We start from the raw sequence: 14,600 nt of genomic DNA, 5'->3' as shown, positions 1-14,600 counted from the left end.
AGAGCCGAGAGGGGCGTGTGGCTTTTCAACAACATTTTCAGAGAGCCTGGAGCCACTTTCAAATCAACGATGAAAAAATCGTGTACCATTGAAATGTATGGGCGTTACTCATCTTACTATAATGTATATTGGCTTTGGCCAGACATATTGCAGCGGCTCTTTAAGGGTATAAGGATTTGTCTTACTATTCAGGTTAGGCCTATGCAGCCGGTCTTTCGTTCTATCTCTCTCTCATTTTATCTCAATTTAAACTTCGCTTGCACAAGGCTCGGGCATTTCTCGGTTCGTCGACTGACATCGTCTAGAATACGTAAATATCTCGAAAATATCGCTATCGTTGGCCGGCCGCTATACTGCGGAACATATTAAACAATAAACTGTAAACTAAACACTCAACAGCTAGTAAAAAGCTTACTATCTTAACAGGCATGATTGGTACTAGATTGTTGAGAAATATTTCGGTTTTATGCTGTGCAACTACGTGAAGCCTTTTCTCAGGTAGCCGTAGAGCAACCAAATATTTCAGGTTTAAACAAATACACCCAAGATGTGAGCAAACTCTTAATTCTTACCACATTTGACAGACGGCTGGCTGAGTTGTTGCCAGGCCCCAAAGAATGCGCAGAGTCCAGAGTCAAGGTAAAAATTGAGCCCATTGCGGATGCGATAAGGATAGCACAACATGGAACCGTGTGTTCGTAGGCCAATAAGCCGCGATAGTGAGGGTACCTGACGTCATAAATAAACGGAGCCTTATCGGTTGGTAATAATTTTTGCTTTATTTAAAAACGTCACTACAAAGTTTACTTGGTTGCATCATGATTAAATGGTTAATATTTGATTCAGATAACACGCAAGTCTGTACTTTAAAATGCGCTACACAAATAGATCATAGTTGTGTGTGTGTGTGTATAATATTGTATGTAGATTGCTATAGCTAGGTATAGTTCTTTGTCTTTGCGTCTCGAAAAGGTACTAAAGGAATCTGCTGTTTTTCTGCCCTTTGCCAAGCCGCCTTTAAAGGGTTCTTTATCTCGGTTAATTGCCCTCCGTCCCATCATCACCAAGTAGGAGGAGGTACATACATACATAGTTCATAGCTCAACTACAAAATACTTTTACAAATATATAGGTATATATATATACTCGTAATATGTAAAGGTAAAGGTATGTAAGTATTGAACATAGATGATTAGAAGAAGTACATCTATGCGGGGGAGGGTTAGGTTTAACATTTATAAATTATGCACAAAATAAATATATATATATTCAAACGCTTCGCACTTAAAAACTAAAACAAAACATCGCAGAGCTTCTCCTGGTTCCGGTTATCTAGGTATCTCTATCTATCTATCTGTGTCTAGGCATACTTTCACTCTTGTCCATTCGATTGTATAGAATTGTCGTTTGTGGTGGCTCCGCAAAGGCGCGGCGCCTGCAGTAGATCTGTGTACTGCAGCAGGGCCTCGCGCAGTGATCGTGACACCTCCGGCGATGTGGTAGTGGTGCAATCCACCAGATACGGATACAGTCCAATCAATTGATCCCATGCCGGCTTGTTTACTGCGTGCGGGGGAGGATAAATGGTTAATTAAAGATTGGAATGCTCAACAGCTTCAACTTTTGGCATACCCTTTGAGGCTGGGGCTTTCTTCATGGACACCACCAGCGTGGCAATGGCTTTGAGCACAAACGATATCTCCGACAGCCGGAATCTAAACGAAAAAAATAAAATAAATTTACAATGAAACAAAAATAAAAGTGTGGGCAGGGTATCACTCTCACCTAGGCAACGGACACTTGCCGCTTTGGCGCTCATCATCATTGAACCGCTTGAGCACTTCCTGGAAGCGATGCAGCAAGGCGGTGACCGCCAATCGTCCGGCAAAGTCCTTGCCAACCGCTCCTGCGGCACCCGCTGGCAACAGATTGGCATTAATGCGATTGTTGTTGGTGGCATGATGATCTTCCAACAGCGAGAACTGCAGCAAGGTCTCAAAGCAGGTCTTTGCAAATATCTCGCGCAGTTTCCAGTCCGACTCGTAGCATATATTCGTGTCCGAGGCCGAGTGTATGGAGCCCTTGTTGAGCAGCACCACAATTTGCATAATAAACTGATGCGGCATCTCGTGGGCATGCGGCAACACCTCGTCTCGCAGCAACTCAATCACATGACAATCGATGGTCTCGTCTAGCACAATCTCCTCCAGACCGCGATCCTCGATGGTGCACACGCTGGCGGGGAACAGAAACTTATCCAGCGTATCGGCCAAGTCGTCCCAAAGGCTGGCGAAATGCTGAGGCTTGGCCCGGGCCACTTTCAGGCCCGTGTGGAGGACACTGATGAGACTCGAGATGGCCAGCTTCCAAGTGCTAGACGACAGGCACTTGTACTTCATGGCCAGCGGTGTGCGCACAGCCTTGACAATGTCGTGCAGGATATGCTCCTGCACCACCGACTCCTCTGTGGCCGTCGTCTGGTACAGCTTCACACAAATACTGATTGACTTCTCACCGAACGGTATGTAGTTCAATCCCACTACCTCAACGGATGCATTGTTGGCATAGTGACCCGACGTGGACTTGGCATACTTGTGCTCCACATTCTGCTGGAATGTGGGCGGGGCACAGGCGAACTTGCTGAAGATCAACAGCTGTCGAAAAATGGCGGGTATGAGCTGGCTGATGTGGGAATCTGGCTTTGTGGCTTCCTGTGGAGCAAGGGAATGGGGGTTAAAGATCTCTCACAAACAAAAGTAGTCTGGTGTTTACCTTTTGTATCAGCTCCATGCAATCGAGTATGCCATCATGCAGGGGCGTCAGCAGCGTATCGGACACAGTGGACATGACGTAGGGGACAGCATCGGTCTGGACGGGAATGCACACCGCATTCGTCAGCACCGTGCAGAATTTGTCAAAGTCCGTGGGGCTGAATCTACATTCAGTGACTCGAGTTAAATAAGAATTTCTACAGCAGATGGTAATGGATTTTGCTCACTTGACTTGAATGTGGTGAAAGATGGCGGGAAAGATTTGTATGAGGGCCGTCAGAAAAGCCTGACTGGGAATGTAAAAGTCCTCCTGGCTATCCTGGCTGCCATTGCTACCCCCATTGCTGCTGGGCTGTGGCTGTGCCTTCGTTGTGGACATTTTGGTGCTCTCCATGCCGATGCTGAGCCAAATGTTCCAGGCAATCTGCTCAGATACGGAAACAAATGCAGAAAGGAGATGCAGACATAAGTATAACAAGCCAACGAAAGAAAAGCAAAACAAGAGACTAAAATCTTACAAAAAAGAGCTCCATGTGATTGACACGGAAAGTGGAGAACTGCTTCTCGATACTTTTCAAATACTTAAGATAGGAACAAAAACAAAATAATAAGAAACGAAGAAAAATTAGCCGCAGCATCCCCCTAATCTACTCACAGTCCAGATCTCCTCGTCCTGCTCTTGCGCCGTTTGTGGATCCTTAAGGGATGCTCCTCCTACTCCTCCCACCGTTCGCTCTGTTGTGGTATTGTGGTACATGATCTCCTGCAGTGATTTGAGTGCGGCCAGCGACACCTCCCCATTCTTGCTCAGCGCTGCATTCTGTATGAACTCCAGGATCAAAGACCAGGCACGCTCAAAGTCCCCGAGCATTTGGAGGAGCTCTCGTTTGGTGTTGAACACCCGACAGACCCCCGACAACGTCAGGACCTGCGTCTCGGCCCATTGCTTCTGAGCGGTGTTCCTCGAGTGATGTATGAGAATATTGCCACTGGCATCCACCTTCTCATTGCTGGCCGAGCTGCTCAAGGCCCGGACGTTGTCGAGCAGGGGGAATAGCACTTGCCAGACCAGAGCCTGCCAGGTGGGCGGATTCAACAGGCTGCCGTGGGCCGAGATGGTGGAGAAGAGTGTCTGGCCGGCCGATTTACGGACAGCCGGACGCAGATCTACGCACAGCTCTCCCAATTTGGCATACAGACACATCCAGAGCTTGTCGAATTGTGGCATCTTCACGGTGCCCGGAAACTCTGGCAATATGGCCACATCCTGCAGCTGTGTGGACATCAGTTTGTCCTGATTTTGATTAAAGAAATCCGAAATGTTCCACTGCAAAAAAGATTAAAATTCGATCAATTACAAAATCAATTTAAATATATTTAAGTTTTTCCAATCAGAGACCATCAGACCAATCGCCGTTAGCGAGATGTTAAGTTCCTGGGTTTGGGAACCAAACTTAGCAGCCGTGCTGATGCAGAGGGGCAGACAACGCCAGGGCATGACCGTCAAGAAGTCGGTGATGACCAGCTGCAGGCATTGGAAGGCGGTGCGTATTAATGGCTCGCCATGATGTTCATTCACAGCCCCAATTATCTCAATAATGGCCGGCCAGCCAAAGGAGAGTATCTCCCCGGCCGTGTTTAGTATCTGGAGGACACAATCCAGCTGGCGTTGCCTCACATCCGCATGCAGAACAGTGGACAGCTCAGAGAGAGGACTCAGCAGCATGGTTTGCAGTTCCTACAAAAGAGAGGAGACATTAATTAATTTATAATTTATATATTTATTTGTTGTTCCAAACCATGTTCTCCTTGAGCGGCGTTTTGTGCTTGAATTGTAGAGCAGACTTCACGAGATAAGTGATGGCCTCCACACCCCACTCCCGCATGCGTATATGCCGATGCTGGCATACCTCCAGCAAATGATTGGTTAGCGGACGCCACAGCACATGAATTCTGGGCATGTTCACGAGGCCCGTTTCCAGTAGCTTGGCCACCGCAAAGAGCGATGGCTCTCGATTGGCGTAGGCCAGTTCCATGGCCTCGTGTGAGAGCTTGCACAAAGCATCAATTAGATGATGCAGCGCCACATCGTCCAGATATTGGCTGGACTCAAACAATTGGCTCAGCATTTGTGACAGCACTGGGAGATCCGCCATCACGGCCGTTTGAATGCCCACATTCGCCTCAACGGCTGGCTTTGGCATGGCCTGGAGACTGCCACCCGTTGAGGGTTTCAGGCCCAGTATCCACACTAGATGCTGTAGCGTTTGCAACACCATATGCCAGGATGTGCCCAGTATCCCGCCATTGTTGTGCGCCAGAAAGAGTATGGCACGCATACACTGCAGATTCTTGTTGGTTAGCATTACGGGCGCCTGCATAACGCTGTGTGGCAGCGAGGCCGATGGCAGGGGCGTGCCCACGGCCACAATCTGAGGCCGAAAGTCGTCGGGCGTACAGCTGTTGATGAACTGACTGCTCAGATCCTGGCTGCCACTCCGTGTGTGACCTGCGAATACAGAATAAAGGTTTTAATCATGGAACATATTACAGATTCGTCCCACTTACATCTCACATCGCCGTCTGTTTGCGTGGCATTGGCAAATATGGACATGGCATAGTGCGGCGGAAACGAGGCCCGACACATGGCCATAATGAAGGCATCGCGGGGCTGCAGCTGCTCCAGCATGCCACACAAAGCCGCATAGTTCTGCATGGCCTTCAGTATGTTCTCGGTGGTGGCCTCGTCCATCGATGTTTCCACCAATGGAATGAACGCGCTGAGCAGACCCGACCAGCTAGAATTTACCAGCTGCAGGCACAGCGGCTGGTGCTCCTCCTCCGTTATGACAGCCGTATTATGGGTGGGATGGAGCTCTGGTGTGCGCTGTATTACCCCGCCAATGGAACGGGTCATGTCTAGGAGTATGGCGTGTCCCACAGAGATGCCATAGCTGTCTGGTATATTCGGAGCATCCAGCTTATCCAGCATTTCCAGGCTGCAAAAGAGAATATCCATATGAAAAGGCAGTTTTCATAAATAATCATCTACTTACTATACAGCCTTGGAAACACCAGGGGCATATGTGGCGACCAGTGGGAGATAGGCACCGCGGAAAGAGAATCCGCATTGATTATTCCCAGATAGGGTGGACAGCGCATTGGTGGGCTGAGCCAGAGCTCCTCCATTCTGTTGGCCGTTCAGCATGACGGAGGCATTTATCAGAGAATATCGCACAAAGCTACCCATGGCCGCAATCATGTCATGGACAATGTTTGTGGCATGGTTCTTCAGGTCGTACGACTTGCAGAAGAAGGCAATCAGCGAGGAGCGTGTGACCAGCTTGTGTATGACCTCCACAGCCAGGGCCCGCTGCCAGGCTGGTTTGTCTGGATCCAGAAACTTGATGATCAGCGACAGGAAGATCTCGCATTCGGTCACCAATATGGTATGGTATTTCTGTATTAGAATGGACACCAGACGCAGCAGTCGCATGCTGATGGGAAAATAGGGTTTATCCGCAGGCACTGGTGCCGTTCCGTTATTGGGAGCCGGCAGCTGGCGATGTTTGACATTCGGGGAGAAGAGTTTTATGACCAAAGCACAGACGCGCTCTTTGAGCAGCAAACGGAAGTCGTTGCTCTATGTGGGAAATGAGAATTAATGGCTTAAATTTAATAAATATTCTATATATCTAAGACCCACCTCGTGGAACACCGCACTAAAGTTTGTGAGGACTGCCTCTAGCAGTTCTAGGCCAAAGGTGCGCGTCATTTCGGTCATGCCAACGAGCCAATAGGGCTGTTCAGCATTCACCAGCTGCACTAGATCCTGGAATAGCAGAAATGCATCAGAGGCAAAGGTCTGCACATCTTGCCCGGCTGTGGCGCCGTCCGCCTCTACAGGACTGTTGCTCGAGCTGCTCGGCTGCTGCTGTTGCTGCTGCAGGCTAGGCACTGAATCCTTCTCCAAGTAGACACGTTCAAACACAAGCGACACTAGCTGACGTATGGTGGCCCCTGCCGTGTTTACAATTGTGGGATTTTTGGTGTAGTGCAGGCGAAAGCACAGAACCAAGGCCTTGGCCAGCGTATCGCCATGGACAACTGTGTTAGTCGTCAGCAAAAGGGTCACTGTCTGCAGCACCTTCACCTCCTCAATGTTGTTCTCCATGAGGGTCCACAGAGCGTTGGTTATGTAGAGGGCACCCTTTTGATCGACCACCTGCTGGGTAATCAGACGTTGCATCATGCCCAAACAGAACTGAGGCAAAAAGAACGATAAGAAATGAGTTAAGTTGATGACATGAAAGTGGCTCACCTTGATGATTTTCAAATCCTTGGTTTCGCAGCCCTGCACCAGAGGATAGAGTATCTGGTTGACGGTGTAGTAGACGGAGTTTTGCTGGCTGCTGCCAGCAGTGCAGAGCTTCGAAATAGCCTCCTCGCATGCCTGTGGTTGGGGTAAATTAATGGCCATGTTAAATTGTCACAAAATCAATTTTATTTGTTTTTGCTATCAATTTCATAATTGCGTAGCGCACAGAGGCAGGTGCACGGACCACCCCCCACCCAAGTATGGGGTGACACACTCACTCAAAACACACCCACACACAGTTACACAGTTATGTGGCAAGTTGCCGCAATTAGAACCATGGAAATGCGACCGACCATGAAATGCGACACACGTCAGCAGAGCACCAGGACTTACCTCTTTTATTTGAGGATACTTCTTCTTGGTTTCAAGTGAGAGCGTCTTGAAATCGGCCTGCAGCGCCTCCACAAACTTGTGCACATCTTGGCCCCCACCCCCGCCCACAAACGACATTGTTATTTGTTAGTATATTCAGCTCTTGCACAAAACGACACTCAATGCACTGCATGCATACCGCATTTAAGTACATTAATTCAAATAAACATAGACTATTGAACAAACTTTATCCTTAGAAAACTATAAAAAGAAAGGTAACAAACACAATAAGCCGTGAAAATTCGCTTTGACAGCTGACGTACACAGTGGACAGTGCTGGTAAATGAGGTCATATTTGCCGTGGAACTATTGGTTGCATTGAACGAACTACTGATTCATTTGCCGCTTCAGTTCATGTAGAATGCATGTAAAATTCAACGGTATATAGACATCCAATAAATCCAAATTTTCTCGGCGACCTTTTTAGCTAAACCTTTTTTTTAGACAAAAGCTAATAAAGGCAAGTATTTAAATTAAGCCAGTCAAGTAGGAAACTGATTTATTAGTCGGATACAATTATGTGGGCAGGGCTAAATGTTCTATCTAGCTAATAATATTCAACGGAACATCAAAATTGAGCAATATGGTTTCCAATCCTTGACGGAGAACGATTAACCTATTATAAGCCAAAGGGGTATTTCAATTTTCCACCGAAAATAATGAAAATGTAATAATTTTAACGCAGTTCAGGCGAAAGTTAGCGTTGTTTAAGTTCAGATGAAAGAAGAAGAATTTAAAATCGTTAATATTTTCAGCCATTTACCTGAAGTTGTTGAACTATTTAAATAGAGGGGGCTGAAGTGGGCTAAGTTCGTTTTTTTATCTATTGTTGTTGAGGAGCAAAAACAGCAGTCGCCGTATCAAGAAAACAAGTCAAGTACCTAAGACGTTTGGTTCTCCAGCAATAGCAACAGCGAACACCCCGCGAGCCGCATTGTCACTGGTGTCCACATCGCAGTCCCTTCCATCGCAGGCGGCATCCTCCGCATCGGCAGCCGTCCAGAAGCATCTGATTGACGGCAAGACGATGCATAGTCTTTATTCACAGGAAGCTGAGAATACCGCCGGTGAGTAGCATGTTGTCTTAATCAAAATCCCCCCAATTTACTAAGGAATATTTAAATTAATTGGCCATCAGGTCTCTGGCTGTGTCTGGAATGCGGAATTCGCCTTACGTCGTATCGGGACTTCAGACTCCATCTTATCGGCACACACAAGAAGACCATTGACCCGGCGCTTTGCGAGCATTGCGGCTGGCGATCGGGCAACAATCGCGAGAAGCATTTCCACATGTACACGGATCACCAGATCAATTCGCCGCTCTACACTTTTGCCGAGTGCTATCTCTGCGATCGGAAATATTTGAGCAACGACGAGTTGGAGGCTCACATGCATGAGTGCCTTAGTGCTCACATTAGTACCATTGAGGAGAGTGACCAGGATCCGGAAAACGATGACAGCATTATCTACGACATTATCACCATCAAGACAGAGGATGATGATGAAGACGATATGCTACCGCAGGATTCATTCACGTCAAGGCAGAACCAGCCTGTCCCTCCACAGCAGCCCACACAGACCAGCGACGAAGAATCCTTAGCAGAAGATGGACACCGCGACGATAGCTGTCTACAACAAGCCGGTGAGCGAAGCGGAACAACACCACATCGTAGTCCCTGGCAAAAAGCTTCCCCCTCCCGAGGATTCTACTCCCCCCCATCCCCCGAGTACGTTGAGGAGAAGGTGTGGACAGTAACAAATGTTAGTGAAATTTTAAAAGAAAGCGGCGAAGATGGCAAATTGCTGCGGTCTCGAGTTAATAAAAACAAGCTATCGCGGCCACAGAGAACAAAATTGTCCAAGATGATAGTCGACTACTTCATATCAAAGAAAATAAATATGACGCTTCAGCTGAGCTACGCCTTGGAGCGAGATGTGGTGCGGCTCTTTCCTGGCGAGAAATTGGAAGACTGGCGGGGCAATGGAAAATCTGCTGGATCATTATATAATAGATTTCGATACCGACGACGAAAGGAGGAGTCGTCGCGGGAAGAAGGCGATGAAACTTTTTGAAGAATACCGATTCTTCGGCATGTAGGAGTCGGAGAAGGAACTACAGGGTAAGCTTTTTACGGTATCAGTCTACTTTTTACTAGGCTAATATTGTATCTAATAGTCGAGCAACACGGACGATTCGCCAAAATTACAGGAGAAACATTAAGCGACTACGTGCGACGTGCGATGCCAGAAACTGTCAGTTGATCAAATCGGTTGACAGTTGAAGCTAGCGAAAATTGGAATAATTTCAAATATTTATTGTGCAAGGCAAGGGATGCATTGCTTTTTAAAGTTTCAGGTGTGGGTACAAAATTAAATAAAAAATAGAGTGCCGCCTTCTGATCGACAAGAAGTACATATTATTACTCACAAACATCACCAGCCCCAGGAACTTGACTTTTGGGACTTCTGACACTCTGGGAGGTAAGTGACAAATCCAAAAATCATTCTTTTCTAAATTTATTTTCTCATTACAGCTGAACCGCACTAAAATTGAGAACACCAGTATCCTCGCTTAGACCGGAATACAAGAGCAGAGTTTAGAGGACCAGAACCCGCACCATGGGTAATTTAAACAGCAAAAGGATGAGGTTCTTTATGGCCTTAAATGCCGCCATTATCATTACCTTCATATACGCCTCCTTATCGATGAAAGAGATCCTGCCCAAGAGACATGTGCATTCCGTTGGAGGGTTTCCGATGCGCCATAGAATCGAGCAAAATGTTGCTAGTGAGTGTTGTTAGGCGACTTCCTATTATGATGATATAAATATATAATTTTTAGGCAAAATCAACAGCAGGAACAGCAGCAAAAATCAAGGCAGTACCATCGGAAATAGTCAGCACACTGGTATGTAAAAATGACAGTTATTTCTGAGAAGTCTTGTCAACCATTCCAGAACGGATTGGATTGATAAGAATATAATTCTTTCTTGACCTGAAACCCACAAATCTGTATAATATCGTTCTACAGGCAGGAGCAAAAAACCGGAAAGGAGAGCAGTTAGTTTACTGCATAGCAATATTGAAGCATTTCCATCCTTTTCGGCTTATTCAAACGAACACCCAGAGATCGCGGATAACAAGACAATAATGCAAATCCAACCCATTGTAAGCAGCATTACTGGCAGTGGCAGTTGCAGCGAAAAAACATCAAGTGGTTCCCCCGCATTACCTGTACTTACTCCTGTGCTTACAATGAAACTTTATGAACCTGGCCACTTAAACGAAGAGATTGATATAAAGAGGATATGTATGCACAGGGGAGTATTTTTAAGGCTGCTCATTCTGATCACCTCAGCACAGTCCCATTTTAGCGCGAGAATGTCCATCAGGCAGACCTGGATGCACTACGGAAGCAGGCGAGATGTCGGCATGGCCTTTGTCCTTGGCCGTACCACCAATGTGGCCCTGAACGAGTCTCTCAACAAGGAGAACTATATTTATGGCGATATGATTCGTGGAAACTTCATAGACTCGTACTTCAATCTCACTCTAAAGACGATCTCGATGCTTGAATGGGCAGATACACACTGCCCCAGTGTGAAATTCATCCTTAAGACAGATGACGATATGTTCATCAATGTTCCTAAACTGCTTGGTTTCATAGACGCTCGGTACAAGAGCGAGCGATCTATCTACGGACGATTGGCCAAGAACTGGAAACCCGTCAGAGCTGGAAGGTCAAAGTATTATGTTTCACATAAATTATATACCGGCTTGCAGTACCCACCGTTTACCACCGGACCCGCCTACCTCCTCACTGGAGACATTGTCCATGAGCTATACGTGGAATCGCTCAACACGTTTTATATGCATCTGGAAGATGTCTTCATCACGGGAATTGTGGCCAGGACCTTGAAGATTAAGAGAGTGGCGGCCAACGCATTTCGTAACAGCCGAATCGCGCTCAGTCCATGCAAAATACGAAACGTGATCAGCGTGCACATGATCAAGCCAAGCGAACAATACCATCTTTGGAGGGACCTTCTGGACTCGACTATAAAGTGTAAATAGTTTTTGTGCAATGCTTAAGGACTAAATCTATGTAAAAGATACGCATTGAGCTAAAGACCGAAAGAGAAATATAGCTATATTGTGTGCGAAGTGTACCTTCAGTGCTGAGAATATTTATGTAAAAAGAAAAATAACTCATGTACAAATGAAATGACCAATATTTGTTTTATAAATTTTGTCCATATAATCAACTGAACTCGAACACAGAACTGATGTAATAGAATTTTAAACATACTTTTAGCTACATGTTGAAAAACTGAAACTACAACTACGGCAGAAATTATTAAAGGAGGCACCCAGCCTGCTTGCATGTCCAGTAATATCCAGTGTGTCCTCTATAACTGCCACCTCTGGTCTACTAGTCGCTAGAAATGCCCATTTATAAGAAGCTCGCAGACCATTGGCATACACGTTCAGATATTCTCCTTATGGTTGTTAACGGGCTATTGACAGGCCCTGACCAACTCCAACGAATGGGTAAAAGTTTGTTGCTGCCTGAAGAAAGAGTTTCTGATGCCATTATGTTTACATATTCTAAATTAGAATCAATAGCTGTGTCTTAGTAGCTCAATTGACGACAAGATCTCAGAGACCAAAAGTTAGAGTGAATAGATTTTCTGACCAGACACTAATATCACATTAAATCAAGATTATTTCCAAACCTGCTAGAATGCTAGCTGCCAGGGTCATCGACTATGGAATTATTTAAGTGTATTAACAGATATTTGTTGGTTGTGTAAACTTGATGAAGTAATAGTGTTTCCTTATAATTAAGTATATATTTCTTTCTTTAAGAGTACTCGCACCAGTATCTTAAGGTCGAGGCACGTGTGCTTTGACAAAAATGTTTCGACTGCTTAATGTATTGAAATTCTCATTTGTTTGGTATCATCGGGATATTTTATCTAAATTTTAGTTCTCATTGCAGCTGAACCACATTCTATTCTTCAGTGACGAAACACTAAAGAAAACACGGAATGCAAGAGAAGAATTTTGATGTCCAGTACGTTTAGTAAGAACCAAAAACACCAAAAGGATGCGGTTGTTTATGGTTTTAGGTGCTGTCATTATTATAAACTTAATCGACGCTTCTTTCTCGAAGGAAAGCAAACATGTGCCTTCCATTGGAGGGTTTCCGATGAGCCATAAAATCGAGAAAAATGGTTTTAGTGAGTTTTTTCAAGCGACTTCTTATTATTATCTAATCCTTGATTTTCAGACAAAATCTCCAGCAGGAGACCCAGCGAAAATCATGGCAGCAACATCGGAAATTATCCACTCACTGGTAAGTGTGTAATTATTTATAATTATTTCTCCACCTGAGCTCTGCTTATCTGTTTAATCTCTTTCCACAGAAAGAAGCAATAGACTGGAGAAGAAACATCTCAGTTTAGTACTTAGCAGTATTCAAGCCTTTTCGGCTGATTCCAATCAACTTCTAAAGACGGCTGAAAACGAAGATATCAAGACAATAAAACCGAGCCAATTTATTAAAAACAGAAGTAAATCCAGGAAGATGGCACACCCTCGAAAAAAGCGTCACAAACCCGTACCCATTGTGAGCCCGATTAAGGTACAAACATCAAGTGCTGCCCCCTTATTACTTGATCATCCAGTACTTACAATGAAACTGTATGAACCAGGCCACCTAAACGAAGAGATTGATATACAGAGGATATGTATGCACAGGGGGTTATCTCTAAGGCTGCTCATTCTAATCACCTCAGCACAGACCCATTTTATGGCGAGAATGTCCATCAGGCAGACCTGGATTCACTACGGAAGCAGGCGAGATGTCGGCATTGCCTTTGTCCTTGGACGCACCACGAATGCGACCCTGAACGAGGCTCTCAACAAGGAGAATTATATATATGGCGATATGATTCGTGGAAACTTCATAGACTCGTACTTCAATCTTACTCTGAAGACGATCTCGATGCTTGAATGGGCAGATACACACTGTCCCAATGTGAAATTCATCCTTAAGACAGATGATGACATGTTCATCAATGTTCCTAAACTGCTCGATTTCATAGGCAGGCAAAAGGATAATCGTACGATCTATGGTCGCTTGGTGGATAAGCGGATGCCCGAAAGACATAGCGAGTCGAAGGAGCAACAAAATGGGGCCATAGAGTACACAACGTATACCACCGGACCCGCCTATCTCCTCACTGGAGATATTATCCATGAGCTATACGTGCAATCGCTAAGAACAAATTACATTCCACTGGAGGATGTTTTCACGACAGGCATTGTGGCCGAGAACTTGAAGATTGAGAGGATGCAGTCTGATGATTTTCGCAACGTTCGCACCTCTCTCAACCCGTGCTACATCCGCAACGTGATAAGTGTGCATAACATCGAGGCACACGAACAATTCTATCTTTGGAGGAAGTTGCTGGACCCTACTATCAAGTGTAAAACAGTTTGGCGAATATACTGCGGCGCTGTACAACAGCCAAAGTGAACTCCTGTAAGTTTCGACAAATGGATTAATCCAAAAATTGGTAAAATTGGCAAATATGCTGACATAATCCATAAATATATGTGAAAAGATTAAAATTTAGCTAAATTGTATGTACGTATACGCACTTAGGTATATCTTAAGTGCTGGGAACATTACAAAAATTTCGCCACCAACCCATGCATTTGTAACCGCATTATTCATTATTAAATGGATATTGGAAAACAGAATTTTAATATAATTTATAGGCCATACTCCATTAATATGTAGTTGGTATATATAGCAAATACGATAGCTACACCGTGTACAAAATTGAATGTATTTTTAACCTTTAATGTTTAATTGAATTCTTATTTTATAAGCAATTCAATAGAAAGGAGTCAATAAAATTCATAAAAAAATTTATGTATGTATCGGATAGGAGCGATCTACAAGAAGTATTATTATTAGTATTATTTTCCGTGACTTAACTCAAGCTGTTATCCTGTTTAAGTAAAGTTCGTTTTTTCATGGGTATATTTACGGTATATTTGGAAAT

General features: G+C 45.0%; 4 protein-coding genes across 10 annotated transcripts; 3 read left to right on the top strand and 1 right to left on the bottom strand.

Moving 5' to 3' along the window:
- Nucleotides 1-756: 756 nt before the first annotated feature.
- On the bottom strand, nucleotides 757-10,288 carry LOC108163203 (protein MON2 homolog). Of its 4 annotated transcripts, none has more exons than XM_033392645.1 (14): nucleotides 10,206-10,288; nucleotides 7,093-7,224; nucleotides 6,478-7,035; nucleotides 5,828-6,414; nucleotides 5,340-5,770; nucleotides 4,571-5,280; nucleotides 4,171-4,509; nucleotides 3,427-4,098; nucleotides 3,290-3,352; nucleotides 2,999-3,195; nucleotides 2,773-2,935; nucleotides 1,786-2,711; nucleotides 1,633-1,715; nucleotides 757-1,563 (listed from the first exon to the last, which is right to left on the bottom strand). In XM_033392645.1, the coding sequence occupies exons 1-14, from the start codon at nucleotides 10,209-10,211 to the stop codon at nucleotides 1,373-1,375; spliced, it is 5,058 nt and encodes a 1,685-aa protein (XP_033248536.1). In that variant the 5' UTR covers nucleotides 10,212-10,288; the 3' UTR covers nucleotides 757-1,372. The 4 variants fall into 4 exon arrangements, with proteins under 4 accessions (XP_033248536.1, XP_033248534.1, XP_033248533.1 ...); XM_033392643.1 differs by lacking the exon at nucleotides 10,206-10,288 and adding an exon at nucleotides 7,746-7,829; XM_033392642.1 differs by lacking the exon at nucleotides 10,206-10,288 and adding an exon at nucleotides 7,483-7,796.
- LOC117185847 lies at nucleotides 8,332-9,938 on the top strand. The gene is made up of 3 exons (XM_017297384.2): nucleotides 8,332-8,588; nucleotides 8,660-9,641; nucleotides 9,698-9,938. The coding sequence occupies exons 1-2, from the start codon at nucleotides 8,549-8,551 to the stop codon at nucleotides 9,592-9,594; spliced, it is 975 nt and encodes a 324-aa protein (XP_017152873.2). The 5' UTR covers nucleotides 8,332-8,548; the 3' UTR covers nucleotides 9,595-9,641; nucleotides 9,698-9,938.
- Nucleotides 10,116-12,764, top strand: LOC108162575 (beta-1,3-galactosyltransferase 1-like). Of its 2 annotated transcripts, none has more exons than XM_033392651.1 (4): nucleotides 10,116-10,309; nucleotides 10,364-10,429; nucleotides 10,553-11,587; nucleotides 12,524-12,764. In XM_033392651.1, the coding sequence occupies exons 1-4, from the start codon at nucleotides 10,141-10,143 to the stop codon at nucleotides 12,547-12,549; spliced, it is 1,296 nt and encodes a 431-aa protein (XP_033248542.1). In that variant the 5' UTR covers nucleotides 10,116-10,140; the 3' UTR covers nucleotides 12,550-12,764. The 2 variants fall into 2 exon arrangements, with proteins under 2 accessions (XP_033248542.1, XP_033248541.1); XM_033392650.1 differs by having other exon boundaries at nucleotides 12,512-12,764.
- LOC108162574 (beta-1,3-galactosyltransferase 1-like) lies at nucleotides 12,613-14,467 on the top strand. 3 transcript variants are annotated; one of them, XM_017297380.2, is made up of 4 exons: nucleotides 12,613-12,764; nucleotides 12,815-12,880; nucleotides 12,951-13,168; nucleotides 13,239-13,330. In XM_017297380.2, the coding sequence occupies exons 1-4, from the start codon at nucleotides 12,632-12,634 to the stop codon at nucleotides 13,245-13,247; spliced, it is 426 nt and encodes a 141-aa protein (XP_017152869.1). In that variant the 5' UTR covers nucleotides 12,613-12,631; the 3' UTR covers nucleotides 13,248-13,330. The 3 variants fall into 3 exon arrangements, with proteins under 3 accessions (XP_017152869.1, XP_017152867.1, XP_017152868.1); XM_017297378.2 differs by having other exon boundaries at nucleotides 12,951-14,467; XM_017297379.2 differs by lacking the exons at nucleotides 12,613-12,764; nucleotides 12,815-12,880 and having other exon boundaries at nucleotides 13,082-13,168; nucleotides 13,239-14,467.
- The last annotated feature ends 133 nt before the right edge of the window (nucleotides 14,468-14,600 follow it).

This window comes from Drosophila miranda, chromosome 4 (genome assembly GCF_003369915.1).
Source record: "Drosophila miranda strain MSH22 chromosome 4, D.miranda_PacBio2.1, whole genome shotgun sequence".
NCBI lineage: Eukaryota > Metazoa > Arthropoda > Insecta > Diptera > Drosophilidae > Drosophila > Drosophila miranda.
Note: the sequence above shows the minus strand (reverse complement) of the source record. Positions and strands in the feature narration are given on the sequence as shown.